The following is a 24,042-nucleotide window of genomic DNA, read 5'->3' as shown; positions in this document are numbered from 1 at the left end:
GTGACTGGCCCAAGGTCACCCAGCAGCTGCATGTGGAGGAGCGGAGACGCGAACCCGGTTCCCCAGATTACAACACTACTGCTCTCAACCACTACACCACACTGGCTCTCTACTGGAGGAAGTAGATAAATAGGTACCGCTCCGGTGAGAAGGTAAACGGCGTTTCTGTGCGCTGCTGTGGTTTTAGTCATGCCGGCCACATGACCCGGAAAAACTGTCTGCGGACAAATGTTAGTTCCCTTAACCAGTAAAGCAAGAGGAGCGCCGCAACCCCAGAGTCGTTCACGACTGGACTTAACTGTCAAGGGTCCTTTACCTTTTAACTTGTGCTAGCAAGTTCCTTTACTTAGCAGAGTTTACATTCCCCTTCTCACGCACAGCAGAGCTCTGGTTGCAATTCAGTCTCCCTCAGATTAATTGTATGTTCCTGGTAAGATCCCATTTTAAATCCCTCCTAAAAGAATAAAGACACCACAGTCTTATTCATAAGGGGGGGGAAGAAACTTTACTCAAGATCAGGCAGAGCACTATAAGAGAGTTGACTTGGAGGACTGCTTGGCTGGCAGCCAGTTCATTCCAGGAAGTTCGCAGGATGAAAAGAAGATGGAAAAAAGAGAGAGTGGCAGCATGCCCTGGCCCTTTACAAGGTCTTGAAAGGTCACGCCCAGCCACTAGTCATATGCAAGGAAGGATGTTCCAGGCAAGCCAGGAGGAACAGGAAGTTTCGACTGGCTGGACCAAACATTCTCTGCATGTCCATGCTAGGAAAACATGGAATGTTGTACTTGACTGCTCTCAGTGGATTGCATCCCACACAGAGGTACCAGAGGTTACAGATAGTTTTCTTTTATTATTGGTGATTGGCTGATGCAGCTTAGACTCAAAACTTTACAACCCATTTATCTAGGAATAAGCCTTATTGAACTCAGTGCCACCTACTGTAAGACTGAGTGGCCATACAATTTCTGCCACACCTTACTCTCCAGCCAAGGGGTCTTGAAGGAGTTATCATAGAATCATAGAATCATAGAGTTGGAAGAGACCACAAGGGCCATCGAGTCCAACCGCCTGCCAAGCAGGAAACACCATCAGAGCACTCCTGACATATGGTTGTCAAGCCTCTGCTTAAAGACCTCCAAAGAAGGAGACTCCACCACACTCCTTGGCAGCAAATTCCACTGTCGAACAGCTCTTACTGTCAGGAAGTTCTTCTTAATGTTTAGGTGGAATCTTCTTTCTTGTAGTTTGGATCCATTGCTCCGTGTCCGCTTCTCTGGAGCAGCAGAAAACAACCTTTCTCCCTCCTCTATGTGACATCCTTTTATATATTTGAACATGGCTATCATATCACCCCTAACCTCCTCTTCTCCAGGCTAAACATGCCCAGCTCCCTTAGCCGTTCCTCATAAGGCATCGTTTGTAGGCCTTTGACCATTTTGGTTGCCCTCCTCTGGACACGTTCCAGTTTGTCAGTGTCCTTCTTGAACTGTGGTGCCCAGAACTGGACACAGTACTCTAGGTGAGGTCTGACCAGAGCAGAATACAGTGGCACTATAACTTCCCTTGATCTAGATGCTATACTCCTATTGATGCAGCCCAGAATTGCATTGGCTTTTTTAGCTGCCGCGCCACACTGTTGGCTCATGTCAAGTTTGTGGTCAACCAAGACTCCTAGATCCTTTTCACATGTACTGCTCTCAAGCCAGGTGTCACCCATCTTGTATTTGTGCCTCTCATTTTTTTTGCCCAAGTGCAATACTTTACATTTCTCCCTGTTAAAATTCATCTTGTTTGTTTGGGCCCAGTTCTCTAATCTGTCAAGGTCGTTTTGAAGTGTGATCCTGTCCTCTGGGGTGTTAGCCACCCCTCCCAGTTTGGTGTCATCTGCAATCAGGATGCCCTTGAGTCCATCATCCAAGTGGTTATAAGTGGTGTTAAAAGATAAAACATCTTCTTTCATTTCCCACTTATCTGGTTCTAAGGAGGTTTATTTGGAATCATTCTCGCAAAGTTTGAAATTGACTTAGAACCAGATGTAAAGAACCAAACAGAACTCTTCACTTTAGTCTTCTTTCCCCACAAAAATCCCGGGAACTGTAGTTTAAGGATGCTAGGGGTAACCTGTAGTTTCTTGGAGCGGAGGAAAGATGTGCTCCCCACAAACCAACTGGAATGAATGCCCAAGTAAAGCTGGTTATAATCTAAACTGTCAGTAAGCTTTGTGCGAGTAAGGCAGGTAATCTGGAGGCCAACAGCCACCCCAACATTCCTCTGTTTCAGCAATTGCCGGGACATGTCTGCAGTACACAAACTCAGGCAACCTTAGACCTAAAGCCGCAGGGCTAAGCAGCAAAATGTGAGCCTATAAAACTTGAAGGAGCAGCTCATGGGTGTTGCATAAGCACTGGTGTCATCAGTTTATCAACCTGGTGGTCTTTCCACGGTGCCTATACATGCCCCCCCCCTCATGTCTCCCTTCAACATGAAGTGGTGAGGGGTGTTACCCTTTCCCCTTCCTTGAAACGTACCTAGATTAGTGCTAAGCAAGAAAAAACAGTGATCTTCACCACTCCTTTCAGTTCTGAATGGTTTCAACACTCCAATTTATTGACATCCACACTATGTCAATATAAAAGGTAAAGGTAAAGGTACCCCTGCCCGTACGGGCCAGTCTTGCCAGACTCTAGGGTTGTGCGCTCATCTCACTCTAAAGGCCGGGAGCCAGCGCTGTCCGAAGACACTTCCGGGTCACGTGGCCAGCGTGACAAGCTGCATCTGGCGAGCCAGCGCAGCACAAGGAACGCTGTTTACCTTCCCGCTACTAAGCGGTCCCTATTTATCTACTTGCACCCGGGGGTGCTTTTGAACTGCTAGGTTGGCAGGCGCTGGGACCGAACGATGGGAGCGCACCCCGCCGTGGGGATTCGAACCGCCGACCTTTCAATCGGCAAGTCCTAGGTGCTGAGGCTTTAACGCACAGCGCCACCCGCGTCCCTATACTCTTATATTATTCTTATTCTTATTCTTATTTTATAATTATTTATATACCACCCTATACCCAGGTGTCTCCGAGTGGTTCACAGAATAAAATAATATAAAACCACAAGAGACCCAATGACAATAAAACAACACACCAATAGCCCCCCCCCAGCTCATTTTAAAAGGGCATAGGATGTAAAACAGATCAGCCAAAGACCTGGTTGAAAAGGAATGTTTTTGCCTGGTGCCTAAAGATGTATAATGATGGAATGAACTTCCCTGGGGAGAGCATTCTGCAGATGGGGAGCCACAGCAGAGAAGGCCCTGTTCTCATGCTGCCACCCTCTGAACCTTTTGAGGAGGGGCACACAAAGGAGGGCCTCGGAAGATGACCTCAGCATCCGGGTAGGTTCATGTTGTTGTAGGCAAAATAAATCTGTCCTTTCCTCCTTATGGGGTATGGAAGAGCCCTTATAGAGTCCTTACGTGGGTTCCCTATTGGTAGGAGAGAATAACAGAGGCCAGCCAGAGAATATTGAGAAGCAAAGCAGCTAGTAAGCCTGATCTTTATTGATCTGTTGCAACAGGGTGCTCCCCTCACACGCAGGAAAGGAGGAGGACCTCGAACAATGGTGCGCAAGGCCTTATATAGACATTTTAAATTCCCTGCCCTGGAGCTCAAGATCATCCCTCCATACATCATGCATACATCACAGAAAAGGTAGTCTATAAAAGAAATTTGAATGTTCTTGTTTTTCCTGTCTGCCAGGTTATCTGATAATGCCTTATCTGATTGCCTTTCCTTGTAGTCTGTCATCCCCTCCTTTGAGATGGTAATTACTAAATTCCTGTAACAAGGAAGGTTTTTTTCCACCTCCTCCCTCCTTGCAGAGAAACATTTGGTCGACTTGGGAGTCAAAATGATATCAGGACTGTCTTCCTGTGCTGCTTCAGACAATGTGGTTTATATATTTATGTACGTGTTTGCTTGGTACATTTATGAACATTTATTCTATATCTAAGATCTTAAAATTCTTATTACAATGTGGAAAGAGGCAGTCCTTTAGGTATTGCAGTCCTGAGCTATTATATCATTTTAACAGCTTGGGAAGTGTAGTTTAAGGGTACTGGGAATTGTAGCTCAGTGGACATAATCCTAGTCTATCATTCTGGACTTGCTTTTTAATCGACAGGGCCAAAGTGGAGGGCAGTTCCTCAGGCTGCCCACAGCTGTGTTTCCTTCAACTGCGCCTCGGGTTTTGAACATTTCGGAAGCCCAACGTGTTTCCAGAAGATATTTTGTTCGCGAACCGAGGTACCACTGTATTAGAATTCACGTACCAAAGCAAGCTGGCTGGGTCCAGCCTCTAGGTGAAATGTAATTTTGCAAGCACTCTGCCCATCTTTCTATCAGCAGGAGGGATGTGCTTCTGCAAGAAAGATATGCTCAACCCCAGGCTTTCTTCCTGCTCTAGACAAATGATTTATCTGCTTTATACATACATGAACAGGACACAGGGGAAAGGGGCTGAATCTGTGGCACGGAGCTTGGCAGTGGGAGGAATTCGGTATGTTTCTTTCACCAACAGATTCCCCACTTAGTTTAAAGAAGGCAGTTAAATTTCACCACCAATCCTTGCCAGAAGGGAGGAGCTCCCTTTGCAGCCAGTGGAGTGTCAAAAACAGCAACAGGCAGATAAGGAGCAACTGCAAATGGGAGAAGGAAGCATTGCTTTTCCTGCCGCACAACTGAAGCTGAGAACCTTTCCTCTAACCAGCCGCAGGTCTGTCTCTTCCCTTTTCAATTATACATGATAGTAACTTCCTGTCCCCACTAACATGTGCTCATAACAACTTTATTTCAAGCGAATATTCAGTAGGTGACACTTTTCTCAAGCTTCAGGCTGGGGGAGGGGGGGAAGCTTCACTTCCTGAATTTCTTCTTCCTTTGCACCCCTTAAAGGCCCAGAAACATTTCCAGAAAAAGTTCAGAACCTTAAAAGGTACAAGATCGACCCCAGTCTCATATTTCTTCCCATTTATTACTCAGAAGGAGATAAGAATTTAGCAACACAGCATCAAAAAGATTGGTGTCCATCAACTACAAAATATCTAGTGACATTTCATGGGAACAGTTTGTTCCCAGAAAACAAGCCTGGGAATTAGACCTTGTAACAGTTAGGTTGGTGGGCCAAAATGCCTCTATGTTCTGTTTTAATTAAGAGTGGAGAAAACACTTTTAAGCTCTTACACCGACGGCATCCAACACCACAAACATGTAATCACATGAATTTGTCTTCATCTGCACTTTCTTGGAGGGGTTTTAGTATTGTTGGCTCCTGTTCCATCTGTGGTGCACCTGCGAGAAAATAAGGCTTTTCTGCTTCAATAAATTAGTCTCATTACTTGACAAAGCAGTTTCATGTGTTGTGCAACTGGCTGTTTCTCATGAACATTGAAAGAACTTGAAACCTAAGAAACTGACCTCATTCCATCTTGTGCTGGCCTTGCAGCTTTTAACATGGATTTGGAAGAAATTGGATCAGTTGTAACAGAAAATATGGACCATTGTGTCCTACTTGAGCAAACGGGGTAATTTGTTATTGATGAGGGGGTTTTGTAAGATGTATTTTCTGAAACTCAGTAAAGGTAAAGGTACCCCTGCCCGTACGGGCCAGTCTTGACAGACTCTAGGGTTGTGCGCCCATCTCACTCAAAGAGGCCGAGGGCCAGCGCTGTCTGAAGACACTTCCGGGTCACGTGGCCAGCGTGACATCGCTGCTCTGGCGAGCCAGAGCCGCACACGGAAACGCCGTTTACCTTCCCGCTAGTAAGCGGTCCCTATTTATCTACTTGCACCTGGGGGTGCTTTCGAACTGCTAGGTTGGCAGGCGCTGGGACCGAACAACGGGAGCGCACCCCGCCGCGGGGATTCGAACCGCCGACCTCTTGATCGGCAAGCCCTAGGCACTGAGGCTTTAACCCACAGTGCCACCTGCGTCCCTAAACTCAGTAAAACTTCCTTATTATTTTTGAAGAGGACATCAGTTATGACCTGTGAGGTGCTAACACTGAGCTCTCTTTATTTCTGAGTTGATCCAGTGATTGCAGGGTTCAAAAGTTAATAAGTCACTGCCAGTCAACAGAGCAAGGAATCCCTCCCATTTGTTTCCAGCATCTGGTATTCTGAAATATGCTTTGTCTTGTGTTGCGAAGTCACACTGCCTGGGCTAGTGACATGGAGAGGTCATAGTGCTACTAACACAGCAGTTTGACTTGATCCCTGGAGACACATTCCACACAAATGGATGCCAACAATAATAGTTAGTTAATTACGTCATTTTGCAACAGCAGAAAGTTAGACAAATAACATAATATTTGATGGAAGATGACCTTGCACCTGAACAGAAACAGTACTGAATGTGAAAAGTACAGAACAGGAAATAAAGTTATGCCTACATGCAAATCATTAGGGATGTAAGCTCTGATCAGCTTGTTAGGGTGTGTTGGCAACATTTGCACTCTATACTCTAGTCTATATAATAAAAATACCTTTATTGTCATTGTACAACCTGTGTACAATGAAATTAAACAAGCCTCCCCCCCCAAACACTCAGTCTCGTTGCACTCTGTGTGCTTATTGAACAACACACCACCTTGCAAGTCATTTTCGTTATGTTATTTTCCGTTCAACAGCCTAACAACCCATGGATAAAAGCTAGTTTTTGACCAGGGGTCAGCAAACTTTTTCAGCAAGGGGCCGGTCCACTGCCCCTCAGACCTTGTTGGGGGCCGGACTATATTTTGAAAAAAAAAAATGAACAAATTCCTATGCCCCCAAAATAACCCAGAGATGCATTTTAAATAAAAGCATACATTCTACTCACGTAAAAACACCAGGCAGCCCCCACAAATAACCCAGTAATGCATTTTAAATAAAAGGACACATTCTACTCATTCTGAGTCCCGGACCGTCCGAGGGCTGGATTGAGAAGGTACCTTAGGTTGCCTACCCCTGTTTTAGCCTGTTGGTACAACTGATTATACTTCTATAATCAGAGGTGATGGCTGGGGTGTGAGTCATCCCTGAGAATTTTTCTCGCTCTCCTAAGGCAACAATCCTTTGTGATGTCATCTAGTGGACTCAAGGGACAGCCCATGAAATCATGTGCTGTATTCACCACCCTCTGTAGAGACTTTCTGTTTGTCTCTGTTCATCTCTGGGTCCTTGTTCCCATCCTAGCCATAAATCTCTGATCTCCTTTGAAAACTTAATAAAAACGCAGCATCAAAAACATTGGTGTCCATCATCTGCAAAATACTTAGTGAAACTCAGTTGGGAGAGTTTGACCACACAAAACAAATCGGGGATTGGACCTTGAACAAGTACAGTACGTGGCACATTAATGACAAAATAAGGCATATGACCTGTTGCCTGCCAATGCCAATATTTGAGCTAATGCACAATATTTGAACTCAGTGTTGCTTATGTATATAGAGGTGAAAGGTAAAGGACCCTTGGATGCTTAAGTCCAGTCAAAGGCGACTGTGGGGTTGCGGCGCTCATCTCGTTTTCAGACCGAGGGAGCCGGCGTTTGTCACAGACAGTTTTGTGGGTCATGTGGCCAGCATGACTGAACCGCTACTGGCGCACGGAGGACCGTGATGAGTGCCAGAGCACAGAGAAACGCCGCTTACCTTCTCGCCGCAGCAGTACCTATTTATCTACTTGCGCTGACATGCTTTCGAACCACCAGGTTGGCAGGAACTGGGACAGAGCAACGGGAGCTCACCCCGTCACGGGGATTTGAACCGCTGACGTTTTGATCAGCAGGCCCAAGAGGCTCAGTGGTTTAAACCACAGCGCCACCCACTTCTTATGTATATACATGTGGATAGGATTGTCTTCTTCCACTTTATCTAGTTGTTCAGATAATAAGCAGCTAGCTAGAGCTATTATTTATACTTCTTTTAGCCTGCCTCTGCTCCAAGCAGCTCTTTGCTTCATGCAAAAATTCTCCTTCCCCTCCACAACACTGCGAGGAAGGCTAAATTGAGCGGTGGCAACATAAAAGGTCTTCCGGTGAACTTCTTGGTGGAGCAGGGATTAGATATATCTTTCTCCAAGTCCTGCCGGGGGTGTGTATGCATCCTAATGCTTGAATTCTTTTTCCCTGCAGGTTTCAGCCATGTGGCTCTACCTGGCTGCCCTGCTGGGGCTTTACTTCCTTCGCCGATGGTACAAGGAGAGACAGACGGTGGAGAACCTGACGGAGAAATATGTCTTCATCACGGGGTGTGACTCTGGCTTTGGAAACCTACTTGCCAGGCAGCTGGATGCCCGGGGCCTGCGGGTGCTGGCAGCCTGTCTCACGCAGAAGGGGGCAGAGCAGCTGGGCAAGGCCACCTCAGAGCGCTTGAAAACCACCGTTCTGGATGTCACCAGCACAGAGAGTGTGGCGGCCGCGATGGAGTGGGTGAAAGGGTGCATTGGAAGCAAAGGTGACTCTTGACCTTCCTTGTGCTGCCTCTGTGCTATTGGTGGGACCAGCGTGGGATTTACCTATAGGCTAAACAAGCTATAGCTTAGGGCCCCACTCTCTTGGGGGCCACAAAAACATAAAGGAAAACAACAACTGGATGTACATTTCCAAAATATAAGATAAAAAACAAATAAAATAAAACCTACTGTCAGGGCTGGCTCCGGGTCCCAGCTCACCAAGGACCAACGCTAGCCGATAGTACAGTATCAAAGTCTTTATTGAAGAATAGTCTCCATTTACAAGTCTCAGCGTCCCAGCCCTACGTCTGGACTCTAGACCGGCGAAGCTCTGTCTGGATCTCCACCCCCCGTGCACCAGTTCAAGACTCTAATCTTACTCCACCTCTTCCTTCTCTCTCTCTTCCTCTGGGTCTTACTACCCCCCGGGGTCTCATTCCTCCTGGACTCTTCCGATGCGGAGCTAGACCCCTCTGACTCCTCCCCCTCTCTTCGGCGGGCTTTAGGACCTGGCTCCTTACCCGGGCTGCCCACCTTGCCGCCCTCCTGTACATTTGAACTTGGCGCGCGCGCGCGTTTTACTTTCCGGATGACCGTTTCCTCGCTCCCTGACGAGGGTGTGGCCACTCCTGCCTCACGTTCTCCCTCTGCCTGCGCGCTCCCTGATCCCGATGCCTTGGACTCCTCCCCCCTACTGCACTCTGGGGGGGACGCTGGTCCGGATTTCCAGCTGCTGCTCTCTGAGTCCCCTTCTTCCCGAGGTGTCCCCCTGGGCACTCCCCTTGCCCTGACCATGGGGGCCCCTTTCTGTGAATCCTCCGAGTCACTGGAGAGACTCAGAGATCTTGGACTACTGTCGCCGCTGACATTTCCTTCCGACTCCTCCCCCTCGCTCTCTGTTTCTTCCCTCTCCAGTGACTCTGCTCCTGAACCCCTGACACCTACATACAGCAACAGTGTTTTGGGTTGTGTAGGCTCCTATGATGTAAGTAATGGGCCCCGCCTGCTAGCCTGTTCTCTAAAATATCACTGGTTTGCTCATATCTATATCAATTACTTTGATAAAACACATATTTTGTTATGTACAAATGGCTTTAGATACCTATTAAGTCCATAAATTACCATATAGCATATATTCAGCACAAAAAAACAGCTACTATTTGTTGTTGACAAAGGACGGCAGGACATATAAAGGGTCCCATTACCTTAGAGCCTTAGCTTAGGGCCTCAGCAAACCTAAATCCGGCCCTGGGTGGGACCTGGGATTAGAATTGCCTCTCTGTATTCATTTGTAGGCCACGTTCCCACAAAATTGTGCCCAAAGTGGCTCACAACATATGAACTGAAGAATAGGGATAACAATTCAGAAAAAAATAGTATTAGGAAGAATTGTGATAAGGGAACATTAGGAAGAACTTCCTGACAGTAAGAGCTGTTCGACAGTGGAATTTGCTGCCAAGGAGTGTGGTGGAGTCTCCTTATTTGGAGGTCTTTAAGGAGAGGCTTGACAACCATATGTCAGGAGTGCTCTGATGGTGTTTCCTGCTTGGCAGGGGGTTGGACTCGATGGTCCTTGTGGTCTCTTCCAACTCTATGATTCTATGATTCCATAAGTAAACACAAACAATCTATGCATGTGATTAGCTTATTTCCAACTTTATTGAGCTCTGCTAAGGTTGCCTAAGAGGATGAACATGCCTTCTTTCTTCACACAGGGCTCTGGGGCTTGGTGAACAATGCGGGCACAGGGATCCCAGCAGCTCCCAATGAGTGGCTGACCAAAGATGACTTTGCAAAGGTGATCAGTGTCAACCTTCTTGGGATGATTGATGTGACGCTACACATGGTGCCCCTGGTGAGGAGAGCCAGAGGGAGGGTGGTCAACGTGTGCAGTACGATGGGACGCCTGGCCTGCTTTGGAGGTGGTTACTGCCCATCCAAGTTTGGTGCGGAAGCCTTCTCTGACAGCCTGAGGTAAACAGAGCAGCTCTGTAGTTTCTTCTTCTGCAACATGCAACCACCAGATGGGTCATTCCATATAAAGTGATCCAACTTTTTTGTCCCATGTCACCCAATTTTCTTCATATTTTGTACACTTGTTGATTGAACAAAACTAAGTTTATATCTGAATTTTTAATTTTTTATCTCATCCCATTTTTTAGTTATGAGGGTTTAAAATTTGAAAAAAGCCTTGCCAGACTACACAAAAACCTTAAAAGCTCAGACCAGAATTGAGATACGTCAAAAGCGAAAACATCAATCTCTTCAGAACTGCTTGGGATTTAATATGATATATGATGGATTTAGTTTAACATTAAAATTAAAGTTATAAAATTTATTTTTAAAAAAACGATTTTAAAATATTTAAAATATTATTTGGTTCTAATTAGGATAGATGGGTCTTCTGTTATATTCTGGAAAATATAACAAACAAAATTTCAACCTATATTAATTATCAGTTACTTCAGGCATTTCTTTAGAAAGTCATTCAATTAAAAGGTGTCTGAAAAGCTAATCAGGCTTTTCTTTTAAAAGTGTGTTACAAAGCTGAGTGAATGTCAGGTAGTTGTTTATCACATTGACATCTGGTGGGAGGGCATTCCACAGGGCGGGCGCCACTACTGAGAAGGCCACTACTGGTTCCCTATAGCTTTGCTTCTCGCAGTGAGGGAACCGCCAGAAGGCCCTCGGAGCTGGACCTCAGTGTCCGGGCAGAATGATGGGGGTGGAGACGCTCCTTCAGATATACTGGACCGAGGCAGTTTAGGGCTTTAAAGGTCAGCACCAACACTTTGAATTGTGCTCAGAAACGTACTGGGAGCCAATGTAGGTCTTTCAAGACCGGTGTTATATGGTCTCGCCGGCCACTCCCAGTCACCAGTCTAGCTGCCGCATTCTGGATTAGTTGTAGTTTCCGGGTCACCTTCAAAGGTAGCCCCACATAGAGTGCATTGCAGTAGTCCAAGCGTGAGATAACCAGAGCATGCACCACTCTGGCGAGACAGTCTGCAGGCAGATAGGGTCTCAGCCTACGTACCAGATGGAGCTGGTAAACAGCTGCCCTGGATACAGATTTGACCTGTGCCTCCATGGACAGCTGTGAGTCCAAAATGACTCCCAGGCTGCGCACCTGGTCCTTCAGGGGCACAGTTACCCCATTCAGGACCAGGGAATCCTCCACACCTGCCTGCCTCCTGTCCCCCCAAAACAGTACTTCTGTCTTGTCAGGATTCAACCCCAATCTGTTAGCCGCCATCCAACCTCCAACTGCCTCCAGGCACTCACACAGGACCTTCACCGCCTTCACTGGTTCTGATTTAAAAGAAAAAATTATGAAAAAAAATTAGGTTTTTTGAATTTGCAAGCCTGAGATAGGATGTGTGGCTCCCAGTCCACTTTTGCTGTCCATGCTCTAGATCAGGGGTCGGCAAGGTTTACCTCGCTTGGGTCGGTTCAGTCAAGCAGAGATCCCTCCGTGGGCTGGGTCACAAGTGTGTGAGTGCGTGCCCGTGATTTCCAGCATCTGCGCAAACGTGATTTCTGGCGCCGAGTGCCCGTGCCGCACAGAGCACGGGGACTCGCCGAGAGGGCGGCTCAGTTCGTGGCTGGCTCATGGGCTGGTTAAATGACCCCCGTGGACTGCTTGTGGGCCATGGGCCTTAGGTTGCCGACCCTTGCTCTAGATGGTTTTGTCTAGGTCCTAGGCCAACCTACCTGGCGGTGTTGCTGGTGTCACTTAGGAGAATACGATACAATATCTTTATTGTCATTGTCCCATACAGAACAATGAAATTGAAAATCTACATAAAATCTACATTCAAAACCCCCTAAAAACTCTGAAACCCCATTTTAAAATACAATATACCGTATTTTTCGCCCCATAGGATGCACCGGCCCATAGGACGCACCATGTTTTTTTGGGGGGAAATAAAGAACCCCCCCCCAGGTGCTTGTGGGGCTGGGAGCGGGGAGAAGTGCTCTTCTCCCCGCCGCCCGCCTTCAGACCAGGTCCGGGGACAGTGGGAAGACGCACTGCGCCTCCCTGCTGTCCCCGGAGCTTGTGGGGCAGGTAGCGGGGAGAAGCGCTCTTCTCCCCGCTGCCCGCCTTCAGATTAGGTCCGGGGACAGGGGGAAGACGCGCTGCGTCTCCCCGCCGTCAGCCTCCAAACCACTTCGGGAGACAGCGAGATGGCGGTGTTCCGCCTCCCTCTGTCCCCCGACCTTGTGGGGCTGGCGCTGGGGCTCTCTAGGCTTCAGCAAAAGCCTGCATTCGCCCCATAGGACGCACACACATTTCCCCTTCATTTTTGGAGGGGGATAAGTGCGTCCTATAGGGCGAAAAATACGGTACTCCTATAAAGACTCCTTATACTGCATTTAAAACCAGAATTGCATTTGGGTAGAAACTGTTTCTCAGGCGGCTAGTCTGGTCTTTATAACCCAATACCTTCTTCCAGAAGGCAGAAGCTGAAAGAGATCATTTCCGGGGTGCGCACTATCCTGCGCTATCTCTGCAGCTTTCTTATGGCCCCTGACAGCATAGATTTGATCTAAGGTGGGAAGACTGCACCCAATTATTCTCTCTGCATCCTGGACAGCATTGTTTTTTCCCTGGCTGTGCAGCTCCCAAACCACACATACAGACCATAAGTTAATACACTCTCCACAGTACAATGGTAAAATGCCATCAACAGGTCCTTTGAGAGATTGTTTTTCCGGAGGATTCTCAGCAAAGGCCTTTGAGGATAGAAGAGCCCAATGTGATTTGTAGAAAAGTTGATTATGGTTTTTAAAATCTGCGTATTTCAGATATTTATATACCACTTAATTATCAAAGTGTCGACTTGCTGAATTGATGGCATCAACATCAAAAGTCTGCATGGCACCGTTTCCTGGTTGCATGCCCTGTAATCTTATTCCTCACAAGCAGTGCTATTTTTCTAGAAAAAGAGGTGCTCAAACTCACCATGAACACCTTCCACATTCTCTCAGAATGGCAATGGAACCAGAGAGGTGCCGGAAGTGAGTTCCTATGAGTTCTCCCTGAAATAAAGCCCTACAAACAAGGGAGTTTGGGAGAAACCCATGGCTGCTACTTTTTAATATATATAAAGAGGGTCTGAGGAGGGATGCGGGTGGCGCTGTGGATTAAACCACAGAGCCTAGGACTTGCCGATCAGAAGGTTGGCGGTTCAAATCCCTGTGACGGGGTGAGCTCCCGTTCCTCGGTCCCTGCTCCTGCCAACCTAGCAGTTTAAAAGCACGTCAGAGTACAAGTAGATAAATAGGTACCGCTCTGGCGGGAAGGTAAACGGTGTTTCCGTGCGCTGCTCTGGTTCTCCAGAAGTGACTTAGTCATGCTGGCCACATGACCCGGAAGCTGTACGCCGGCTCCCTCGGCCAGTAAAGTGAGATGAGCGCCGCAACTCCAGAGTCGGCCACGACTGGACCTAATGGTCAGGGGTCCCTTTACCTTTAAAGCCAACAAAATGGTTCCAAACAAAAAGGAGTTTGAAGCGCCAGCATTCTGATGGCTGCCTCTTAATGCAACTGATATACAGTGGCACCTCAGGTTACATATGCTTCAGGTTACATACACTTCGGATTACAGACTCCGCTAACCCAGAAATAGTGCTTCAGGTTAAGAACTTTGTTTCAGGATGAGAACAGAAATTGTGTTCCGGCGGTGCGGCGGCAGTAGGAGGCCCCATTAGCTAAAGTGGTGCTTCAGGTTAAGAACAGTTTCAGGTTAAGAACAGACCTCCAGAACGAATTAAGTACTTAACCTGAAGTACTACTGTACAACCATTGCTGTGGTGTTTAGTTGCTGGGCAGAGCAGGGCCAGGCTTACACAAGAGGGCAAATGATAGGGGACTACATTTCTCTTCTTTTCTCTCTCCTCCCCCCCCCCTTCTTTTCAAAAAGAAAGGTGTTCCTTTCCACGGATCCAAAAACTTGACCTGCAATATTACTGTGGCTCAGTAGCAAATGATAATTCTTTACTTTTCTTCCCCAATTCAGGAGAGAGCTCCATCCTTTTGGAGTCCGAGTCAGCATCATTGAACCTGGTGGTTTCAAAACACCTATTTGTACAAAACTAGTAGAGTATTTTCAGACTGTATGGAGCCGGGTACCTTCTGACATCAGAGACACTTATGGGCAGCAGTACTTTGAGCAATGTGAGTAGAGATGGGGGAGAAAGTCAGTTCGATTTGCATTTTAATGCAGATGTATCGCATTTACGGCAGGGACACAGGTGGCGCTGTGGGTTAAAGCCTCAGCGCCTAGGGCTTGCCGATCAAAAGGTCGGTGGTTCAAATCCCCGCGGCGGGGTGCGCTCCCGCTGTTCGGTCCCAGCGCCTGCCAACCTAGCAGTTCGAAAGCACCCCCAGGTGCAAGTAGATAAATAGGGACCGCTTACCAGCGGGAAGGTAAACGGCGTTCCGTGTGCGGCTCTGGCTTGCCAGATGCAGCTTGTCACGCTGGCCATGTGACCTGGAAGTGTCTGCGGACAGCGCTGGCTCCCGGCCTCTAGAGTGAGATGGGCGCACAACCCTAGAGTCTGTCAAGACTGGCCCGTACGGGCAGGGGTACCTTTACCTTTTTATCTCATTTACACTTCAAGAAACAATACGCAAACTGACACACAGCTTTCCTTCTGCCAAAATTCCTTCCTTCGCCAAAATTTCGCAATGCAGTCTGGAAGCACCTGAAATAGTTCCTGAATAGTTCTTTGGCATCCAAAATAGTTCCAGATGTTCCTCCTTTGATTTAGCTATCATAGGGAGAATGCTCAGAAGATTAAATTTGCCTCCTGTGTTGCTACAGATCCAACTTTTCATTTGTTTGTTTCTCTCACACAGCTTGCAAATCGTTCCAACAACTCCTTGATGAGTGCAGCGACAAGCTTCACCTGGTCACCGACTGCATAGAACATGCCCTGACATCCTGCTCCCCTCGCACTCGCTACTCTCCAGGCTGGGATGCAAAGCTCTTCTACCTTCCTGTCTCTTACTTGCCAACCACCATTGCAGACTATGTGTTGACCCGCTCTGGGCCCAAACCAGCACAAGCCGTGTAGATGACTGTGAAGAACAACATTACAGGTGGCCAAACAATCTATGGATGGAACATTGAATCTTTTGGGATCTTATTGAGATGCAGGCTTAGCAATCAGGAGCGGTAAAGAGAAGTGATTTTATTTTTCTTTGATTCTCTGCTATTGGCTGATCTAGGAATAAGCCCCATTGAACTCAGTGCAACTTACTGTAAGTCTGAGTGGACATGCATTGTATCCTTATACAGTGGTACCTCGGGTTAAGTACTTAATTCGTTCTGGAGGTCCGTTCTTAACCTGAAACTGTTCTTAACCTGAAGCACCACTTTAGCTAATGGGGCCTCCCGCTGCTGCTGCACCGCCGGAGCATGATTTCTGTTCTCATCCTGAAGCAAAGTTCTTAGCCTGAGGTACTATTTCTGGGTTAGCGGAGTCTGTAACCTGAAGCGCATGTAACCTGAAGTGTATGTAACCCGAGGTATCATTGTAGTTCCTTGGAGTGAGGGAAAGATGTGCTCCCCACAAACCAACTGGAATGAATGCCCAAGTAAAGCTGGTTATAATCTAAACTACGTGTAAGCTTTGTGCGGGGGCAAAGTAGGTCATCTGAAGGTCAACAGGCAGTCCCAACATTCCTGTTTCAGCAATTGCCGGGACATGTCTGCAGTACACAAACTCAGGCAACCTTAGACCCAAAGCCGCAGGGCTAAGCAGCACAATGTGAGCTTATAAAAATTGAAGGATGGGTGCTGCATAAGCACTGGTGTCACCCGTTTATCAACCTGGTGGTCTTTCCGTGGGGCCCCCGCTGTTCCCCCCTCAACATGAATTTTCTGGTTATCCTTCCCCCTTCCTTGAAACATACCTAGATCTGTACTAAGCAGGAAGAACAGTGATCTTCACCACTCCTTTCAGTTCTGAATGGTTTCAGCACTCCATTGGGCACCAATTCCACTCAGTGGCGTAGCGTGGGTTGTCAGCACCCGGGGCAAGGCAAGTAATTTGCACCCCCTAACCTGTGGATTTGCGCCCCCTAACCCGTGGATTTGCGCCCCCTAACCCTAACCCCCAGATGTTGCGCCCGGTGCGGTCGGCCCCCCCCTGCACCCCCCACGCTACGCCACTGATTCCACTGTCCATTAATTGACACCCACACTGTGTGTTTGAAAGGCAGCCTGGGAAGTGTAGTTTAAGGGTGCTGGAAATTGTGGTTCTGTAAAGCCAGCTCTCTTAGCAAACCCCAGTTTCCGAAATTCTTCACTAGAAGTCATGGCTATTTAGAGGGCTCTAAATGTATTCTGTGGGTGTAATGTATGTTAATGGGCTTATAATATTATTATTGCTGTTATAGGATAAAGAATAATTGTTTTGTTCGTTAGACTTCATCATGATGGCCCATTTGCTTCTTGTCCCCTGAGGTAGAACCAACATTCTGGTACAGGTATGGATACCTGGCTTTCCTTTGCCTCCGGTCGCCTTACCTTTACTCGGAGGGCTGAGGCCTAGGACACCAAAATTTCCCATCCCCACAATGGCCTTTAGAAATGATTGCTCTGCTGAGACACCAGCAGATTCTATTTATCATTTTGCACAAGACCCTGGCAGCACACCAGTTCTTTCAGCTTCCTGCCAGTAAATGTTTGCCTAAGACTCATTTAGTCTTGGGCCATTCATTCCAGGAAGAAGTCTTAGAAAGAGTGGCTGATAGGATTAATATGTGCAATTACAACTTTTTGGAGAATTACAGCTTTGGGCTGTAATGACAGCCAAGCCAACCTAAATAAATGGAAGCGCTTTATGTAACTTACTGGATCAGCTGATTGGAAGCAGAATGAAAGTCGTAAAAAAAATGGGGACACAATTTTGAACTGCCGTAGACGGGCATTCAGGTTTTAAGAAGTCCATTATGTTTCTAATGAATCTTTCCAGATCTAGCAAGAGGGGGAGCATTCATATCTATTATTTCCATCCGAAATCGCTGTAAAACATTGCATAAGAAAATGGAAGCATGCACAAATATATAAAATTGCAGGGAAAGAAAATAGGAAAACCAGACGCATAAATAGATAAAACCGCTTTCTAGCTACTTTTGCCTCATCCGAAACAGAATGCTCATTACATTTTTGCAGGCGCAGGAGGATTGTAGACTAGCTTGTGTGCTGTCTGTCTTTTGTTACTTGACACAAAACACAATAATAATATATTTCTGGAGTTACCACATCTTGTAGGCTTGGGAGCTCTTCTGGTACAGTAGCTGGAATAGTAGATGGATCTGAGGTGGAAAGACCTGGCCTTGGTTCCTCCACCTGATTTGCCTTGCTTTGTTGTACTTCTGTGCCTCCTTTCATTCAAATGAATCTCAAAGAGGTTTACAAACCATAAATAACAGTAAGTTAATGAAACACAGTATCGCCAATACTTAGCTATGAAGTGTTCAGGGGTGAACTTGCACCTGTTCCTAACTCATAGATAATGGATGATTAATCCATTCCATGATACAGTGGTGCCTCGCAAGACGAAAAGAATCCGTTCCGTGAGTCTCTTCGTCTAGCAGTTTTTTCGTCTTGCGAAGCAAGCCCATTAGCAGATTAGCGGATTAGCGCTATTAGCGGTTTAGCGGCTATTAGCGGCTATTAAAGGCTTAAGGGATTAGCGGATTAGCTGCTAAAAGGCTATTAGCAGCTTAGTGCCTTAGAAAAAGGGGGTGGGGAGTGGAAAAAACCCCCAGGAATCGCAAGACATTTTTGTCTTGCAAAGCAAGCCCATAGGGAAATTTGTCCTGCGAAGCACCTCCAAAACGGAAAATGCTTTCGTCTAGCGGGTTTTCCGTCTTGCGAGGCATTCGTCTTGCGGGGCACCACTGTATTCCCTCTTAGGATGCTATTCTATTTTTTATTTTTTTTGGTACCTTGGAAAGCTCCGAGTTACCACAATAACCTTCACCTCACTCTGATATTGGTGTTGTGGTTTTGGCTGCAGATGCATGAATTGAATCTATAAGAAAGAATGATATGGTATGCACTGTGTCACATAAATGGGCCATGCTGAGCATTTGCTTTAGGATCTAGCAATGATAATAGGGATGTGGGTGGCACTGTGGGTAAACCACAGAGCCTAGGACTTGCCGATCAGAAGGTCTGCGGTTCGAATCCCCGTGATGGGGTGAACTGCTGTTGCTCAGTCCCTGCTCCTGCCAACCTAGCAGTTCAAAAGCATGTCAAAGTGCAAGTAGATAAATAGGTACCACTCCGGCGGGAAGGTAAACGGCGTTTCCGTGCGCTGCTCTGGTTCGCCAGAAGCGGCTTAGTCATGCTGGCCACATGTCCCGGAAGCTGTGCGCCGGCTCCCTTGGCCAATAAAGCGAGATGAGTGCCACAACTCCAGAGTCGGCCACGACTGGACCTAATAGTCAGGGGTCCATTTAACCTTTAAATAGTTGGAAAAAGCACCTTTACCTTTACCTTAATGATAATAGGGGGGAAAACCTGTAGCCCCAGCCTCTACCCCTTTTTCTTCAACCACACTGGTTTAGCACTACTTTACTCCCATTTTCGGCCATGCCACACCTTTTCTTTAAATGAACAGAAGTAATCTCATATTGTATATATTCTTGCAAAGACACTGGTAAAATGTGGGCTGGATGAGATAACTGTTAGGTGGATTTGTATCTGGTTGACTGACCAAACCCAAAGAGTACTCATTAATGGTTCCTCATCTTCATGGGAAAACATGCCACAGGGTTCTGTCCTGGGCCCGTTGTTCAATGTCTTTATAAATGACTTGGAAGAAGGGATTGAGGTGATGCTAATCAAATTTGCAGATGACACTAAACTGGGATGGGTAGCTAATGGCGCCAAGACTAACAAAGAAGGCCAAGACTAACAAAATGAATTTCAGTAGGGACACATGTTAGTTTTGGCCCTGTGCTACCCCTCCCAGTTTGGTGTCATCTGCAAATTTGATGCACCAACATAATAAGATGGGGGACGCCTAGGTTGCTAGAAGGACATGCCAAAAGGATTTAGGGTTCTTAGTAGACCACGAGCTTAATATGAGTCAACAGTAGTATGCAGCAGCAAAAAAAGCTCATATTATTCGATCCTGCATCAACAGAAGTCTAGTGTCCTGATCAAGAGAAGTAGGACTCCTGATCTGTTCTGCTTTGGTCAGACCAAACCTGGAGTCCTGGGCACCACTATTTAAGAAGGACATTGACAAGCAGAAACATGTGTAGAGGAGGGCAACCAAGGTGATAAAGGGTCTGGAAGCCAAGTCTTATGAGGAATGGTTGAGGGAATCGGGTATGTTTAAACTGCGTAAGAGGAGACTGAGAGGAGATATGATAGCCATACAGTGGTAGCTCGGGTTACAAACACTTTGGGTTACAGACTCTGGAAGTAGTACCTCGGGTTAAGAACTTTACCTCAGCATGAGAACAGAAATCACGCGGCGGCAGCGGGAGGCCCCATTAGCGAAAGTGGTACCTCAGGTTAAGAATGGTTTCAGGTTAAGAACGGAACTCCGGAACGAATTAAGTTTGTAACCAGAGGTACCACTGGATTCAAATATCTAAAAGGCTGTCACATGGAAGATGGAACAAGCTTGTTATCTCCTGCTCTGGAGGCTTGGACCTGAACCAATACTTTAGTCATCAGGAAGAACTTTTCTGACAATAAGAGCTGTTTGACAGTGGAATGGTCTCCCTTGAGAGGTGATGGACTCTCCTTCCTTGGAGGTTTTTAAGCAGAGGTTCGATGACCATCTGCATTATATGATCTAGTTGAGACTCCTGCATTTCAGAGGGGTGTCTATAATTCTATAATTCTGAATTATAAGTCTATAATTCTATAATTCAACTCTATAATTCTGTGATTCTGCGATTCTATGTGAAGTATCACTGAACATGTTCAGAGTGCCTTTCCTTCAGCACACCAGATGAATGAGCACAGGAATGGATGATACATTTCCCTAAAAGCTAAACAGAAAACACACACTTTTTGGGGTATGCTGCGTTAGTCAGTAAACAGCCTAAAATATTTTAAATGGGTAAAATGTCCACATTAATAACCTATTGAATATGCATGCTTACTGTTGTTTAAATCAATATATTTTTACTAAAGATTTCTTAGTTTACAAAAAGACGTGCATTGTCTCTTTTTTCAAGTGGTGTTTTCCACAGATCAGTTTCATTTGTTGTGAGGCATTAGTGTTGCATGCAGGTTGGGAAGAAAAGGGGGAAAGGGGGAGCAGTGGCATAGCGTGGGGGTGCAGGGGGGGCCGGCCGCACCGGGCGCAACATCTGGGGGGGGGCGCTCACACTCGCAGCTCTCTGCCCCTACTTGGCTCACTCTCTCTCTCTCTCACTGCAGTGCTGGCTGTGGGAATCTGATCCGAGCCGCCGGGTCGTCACCCACTGTGGAGGGGAGGGTGCCAGGCGTGCGGTGCGGTGCAGAGAGAGAGCGAGGGACTATCTGGGGGAGGGACAGTGCAGCGGGGGGGCGGGCGCAAATTACTTGCCTTGCCCCGGGTTAGGGGGCGCAAATTACTTGCCTTGCCCTGGGTTAGGGGGCGCAAATTACTTGCCTTGCCCCGGGTGCTGACAACCCACGCTACGCCACTGAGGGGGAGGGTGGTGGTGAGTGGAGTGGGGTGTGGGGGTTATGCTTCTATTCTACTTAGTGTGTGTGTCGGGTTTTGTGTCAGCGTCACTTGTGTGGGTTCTCTTACTATTCACTTGTTATATTTCCTTGGTGGTGAGAGAGGTGGCCTAGGGTGGAGTTGGTTGTCTTTGGTTGGCTGTTGTGATATTTGTTTATGTGTGTGAGTGTGTGGGGGTGGGAGTTTTGGACCAGGTTAGCCAGATTGATTCATATGCTGTCGGTGGATTCTTGTTGTTGTCTTGTTGGGCTAAGTAAGTGATAAAGGGAAACCATACCGGGGTGAAGGCATCTTCTTCTATTTGTCCCCATGTCAGTTTCAGTTTATTGGTTAGCTTTTCTAGTAAGGCTGTTTCCCATACAATTTGTTACTATTGGTCCATGCTTATTCCTGACAGGTCTCTCCAGTGTCTGGCTATGATGCTTCTGGCTGCTGAGAGCAGGTGGATTCTGAGTTCTTTATATTGTGTGGGCATTATTGTCTTGGAAGATGTTGAGTAGGACCTGTTCTGGGAAGACTTCTAATACTTGCTTAGTTAGTTTGCATATTTCATTTATGCAAAATGTCCAGAAGAGTTGTATTTTGGGACATTTCCACCACATGTGGAGGTATGTGCCTGTGGAGGTGCATCTTCTCCAGCATTTTGGTGAGGCTCCTGGGCGTATTAGCGTATTAGTTTCCGTGGTGTTAGGTACCATCTGTAAGTGAGTTTCAGGGTGAGGTTTTATATATATATAGGTGAGATGGATTTAAAGGGGGGGTTCTAGTCCATTGGGTGGGGTTAATTCTCATAGCCTATGTTGTCCTCCCATCGCTTTTTGATTACGTCGAGGGGGTTCATGGGTTTTTGGAGCAGTATTTTGTATATTATGGATACTATCCCCTTGCCGTATCCCTTTGTTGTTAGGAGGAGGTTTTTGATGGTTGTCAAGGGCCTATTTGCTGCTGATTTTACTACTGGATTGTTTAAGAAGGTATGTGATTGGTGGTGTGTTAGCCAGGGCATTTGGGTGTCCCCTAGTTTGTATTGTATTTCTTGTGTCAACGTGGGTTTGTTATATTTGTAGAAGTCTGCTAGGAAAGCCAAAGGCTTGAATATCTTGTAAAGGGTAAAGGTACCCCTGCCCGTACGGGCCAGTCTTGACAGACTCTAGGGTTGTGCGCTCATCTCACTCTATAGGCCGGGAGCCAGCGCTGTCCGAAGACACTTCTGGGTCACATGGCCAGCGTGACAAGCTGCATCTGGTGAGCCAGCGCAGCACACGGAACGCCGTTTACCTTCCCGCTAGTAAGCGGTCCCTATTTATCTACTTGCACCCGGGGGTGCTTTCGAACTGCTAGGTTGGCAGGCGCTGGGACCGAATGATGGGAGCGCACCCCGCCACGGGGATTCAAACCGCCAACCTTTCGATCGGCAAGTCCTAGGCGCTGAGGCTTTAACCCACAGCGCCACCCGCGTCCCTCCACAGTGCCACCCGCGTCCCTTGTAGTCTTGGTTTATTAATGAGATTGGGTGGTATGATTCTTCTTTGACCCTGCCTTTGAGTGATTTTGGGACAGAGACTATATTGGAGGACATCCAGGTTTTAAGAATGGGGTCCCTTTTTATGATGTCATTGAATAGGCAGGTCATAGAGGGCATCAGGGGTTCTTTGAATTTCTTATAGAATTCTGCTGTAAAGCCGTCTGGGCCTTGGGCTTTGTGTGCTTTTAGGTTTTTGAGGACTGTATATATTTCCTCTGGGGTGATAGGACTGTCCATAATTTCCTGTTCCTTATCAGTTAAGGTTGCCATGGTCACTCCTGCCAGTATTGATAACAACAATCTATTTGTACTATTTATAAACACATGCTGTTGTTGTTTTGTTGTTAAAGACTGAGCTATCTGGAAAGCTTCCTCAGTCAGGGAAGGAATACTCAGAGAGAAGCCAGTTGTTTTAACTCTTCCCCACTAGGGGGCAGCAGCAGCTCATGCATGCGCAGGTTCTCGTTTGCAAGTCCTAATTCACAAGTACTCTGTGCTAATGAATCGGCGACTCTTCCACAATTTGTTATGATGCACTCTTAACAGCAGTTACGTATTTCCAAGCTAAATTGATATCTGGGCTTACATCCGCTGGGCTGAGGGAGAAATCCGGGTTAAAAATGCCTCGGTGTGGCAGGCAAGGAACAGATTTTTTAAAGGAAATCTCTGATTTCAACTTAATTACTCTGTGCATGTGGGTGGCGCTGTGGGTTAAACCACAGAGCCTAGGACTTCCCGATCAGAAGGTTGGCGGTTCAAATCCCCGTGACGGGGTGAGCTCCCATTGCTCGGTCCCTGCTCCTGCCAACCTAGCAGTTTGAAAGCACGTCAAAGTGCAAGTAGATAAATAGGTACTGCTCGGGTGGGAAAGTAAACAGCATTTCCATGCGCTGCTCTGGTTCGCCAGAAGCGGCTTAGTCATGCTGGCCACATGACCTGGAAGCTGTACGCCGGCTCCCTCGGCCAATAAAGCGAGATGAGCGCCGCAACCCCAGAGTCGGCCACGACTGGACCTAATGGTCAGGGGTCCCTTTACCTATATAACTGGCAGACCTTGTTGACAAGCTTCAACAGGCAAAGGAAAGCACCAGGAAAGAGAATGTGTGCATTTCTATGGAAGGCATATGTGTGATGTGCAGAGGCGATTTTAGGGTAGGGCGACCAGTGCGGTCACCCTGGGTGCCACACTGCAATGTTGTAGAATGGAGCATGTGGTGTGTGTGCAGACTCTTAGCATTGCCAAGCCCAGCTGTTGGCTGCATCCACTATGATGAGCTTGCAGGTGCCCTTAAGAGCATAAGAAGAGCCCATCTGGATCAGGC

At 47.0% G+C, this 24,042-nt stretch overlaps 1 protein-coding gene and 3 long non-coding RNA genes across 5 annotated transcripts in view; 3 read left to right on the top strand and 1 right to left on the bottom strand.

The window, feature by feature from the left end:
• Positions 1-16,106, top strand: part of LOC310671718 — a 36,496-nt gene extending 20,390 nt beyond the window's left edge. Inside the window, exon 2 of the long non-coding RNA XR_014508105.1 lies at positions 16,016-16,106. This is a non-coding gene — a long non-coding RNA (uncharacterized lncRNA). The remainder of the gene's footprint in view (positions 1-16,015) is intronic.
• LOC310671747 lies at positions 2,475-18,024 on the bottom strand. The gene is made up of 2 exons (XR_014508144.1): positions 16,671-18,024; positions 2,475-2,619 (listed from the first exon to the last, which is right to left on the bottom strand). It is a non-coding gene; the product is annotated as an uncharacterized lncRNA (long non-coding RNA).
• Positions 4,359-16,106, top strand: LOC310671613 (retinol dehydrogenase 16-like). 2 transcript variants are annotated; one of them, XM_083427958.1, is made up of 5 exons: positions 4,359-4,763; positions 8,160-8,481; positions 10,195-10,453; positions 14,502-14,659; positions 15,344-16,106. In XM_083427958.1, the coding sequence occupies exons 2-5, from the start codon at positions 8,169-8,171 to the stop codon at positions 15,559-15,561; spliced, it is 948 nt and encodes a 315-aa protein (XP_083284084.1). In that variant the 5' UTR covers positions 4,359-4,763; positions 8,160-8,168; the 3' UTR covers positions 15,562-16,106. The 2 variants fall into 2 exon arrangements, with proteins under 2 accessions (XP_083284084.1, XP_083284083.1); XM_083427957.1 differs by lacking the exon at positions 4,359-4,763 and adding an exon at positions 7,914-8,054.
• Positions 17,952-20,676, top strand: LOC310671814. The gene is made up of 2 exons (XR_014508221.1): positions 17,952-18,040; positions 18,414-20,676. It is a non-coding gene; the product is annotated as an uncharacterized lncRNA (long non-coding RNA).
• The last annotated feature ends 3,366 nt before the right edge of the window (positions 20,677-24,042 follow it).

Source organism: Podarcis tiliguerta, assembly GCF_965153285.1.
Source record: "Podarcis tiliguerta genome assembly, chromosome: 2".
Classification (NCBI taxonomy): domain Eukaryota; kingdom Metazoa; phylum Chordata; class Lepidosauria; order Squamata; family Lacertidae; genus Podarcis; species Podarcis tiliguerta.
Note: the sequence above shows the minus strand (reverse complement) of the source record. Positions and strands in the feature narration are given on the sequence as shown.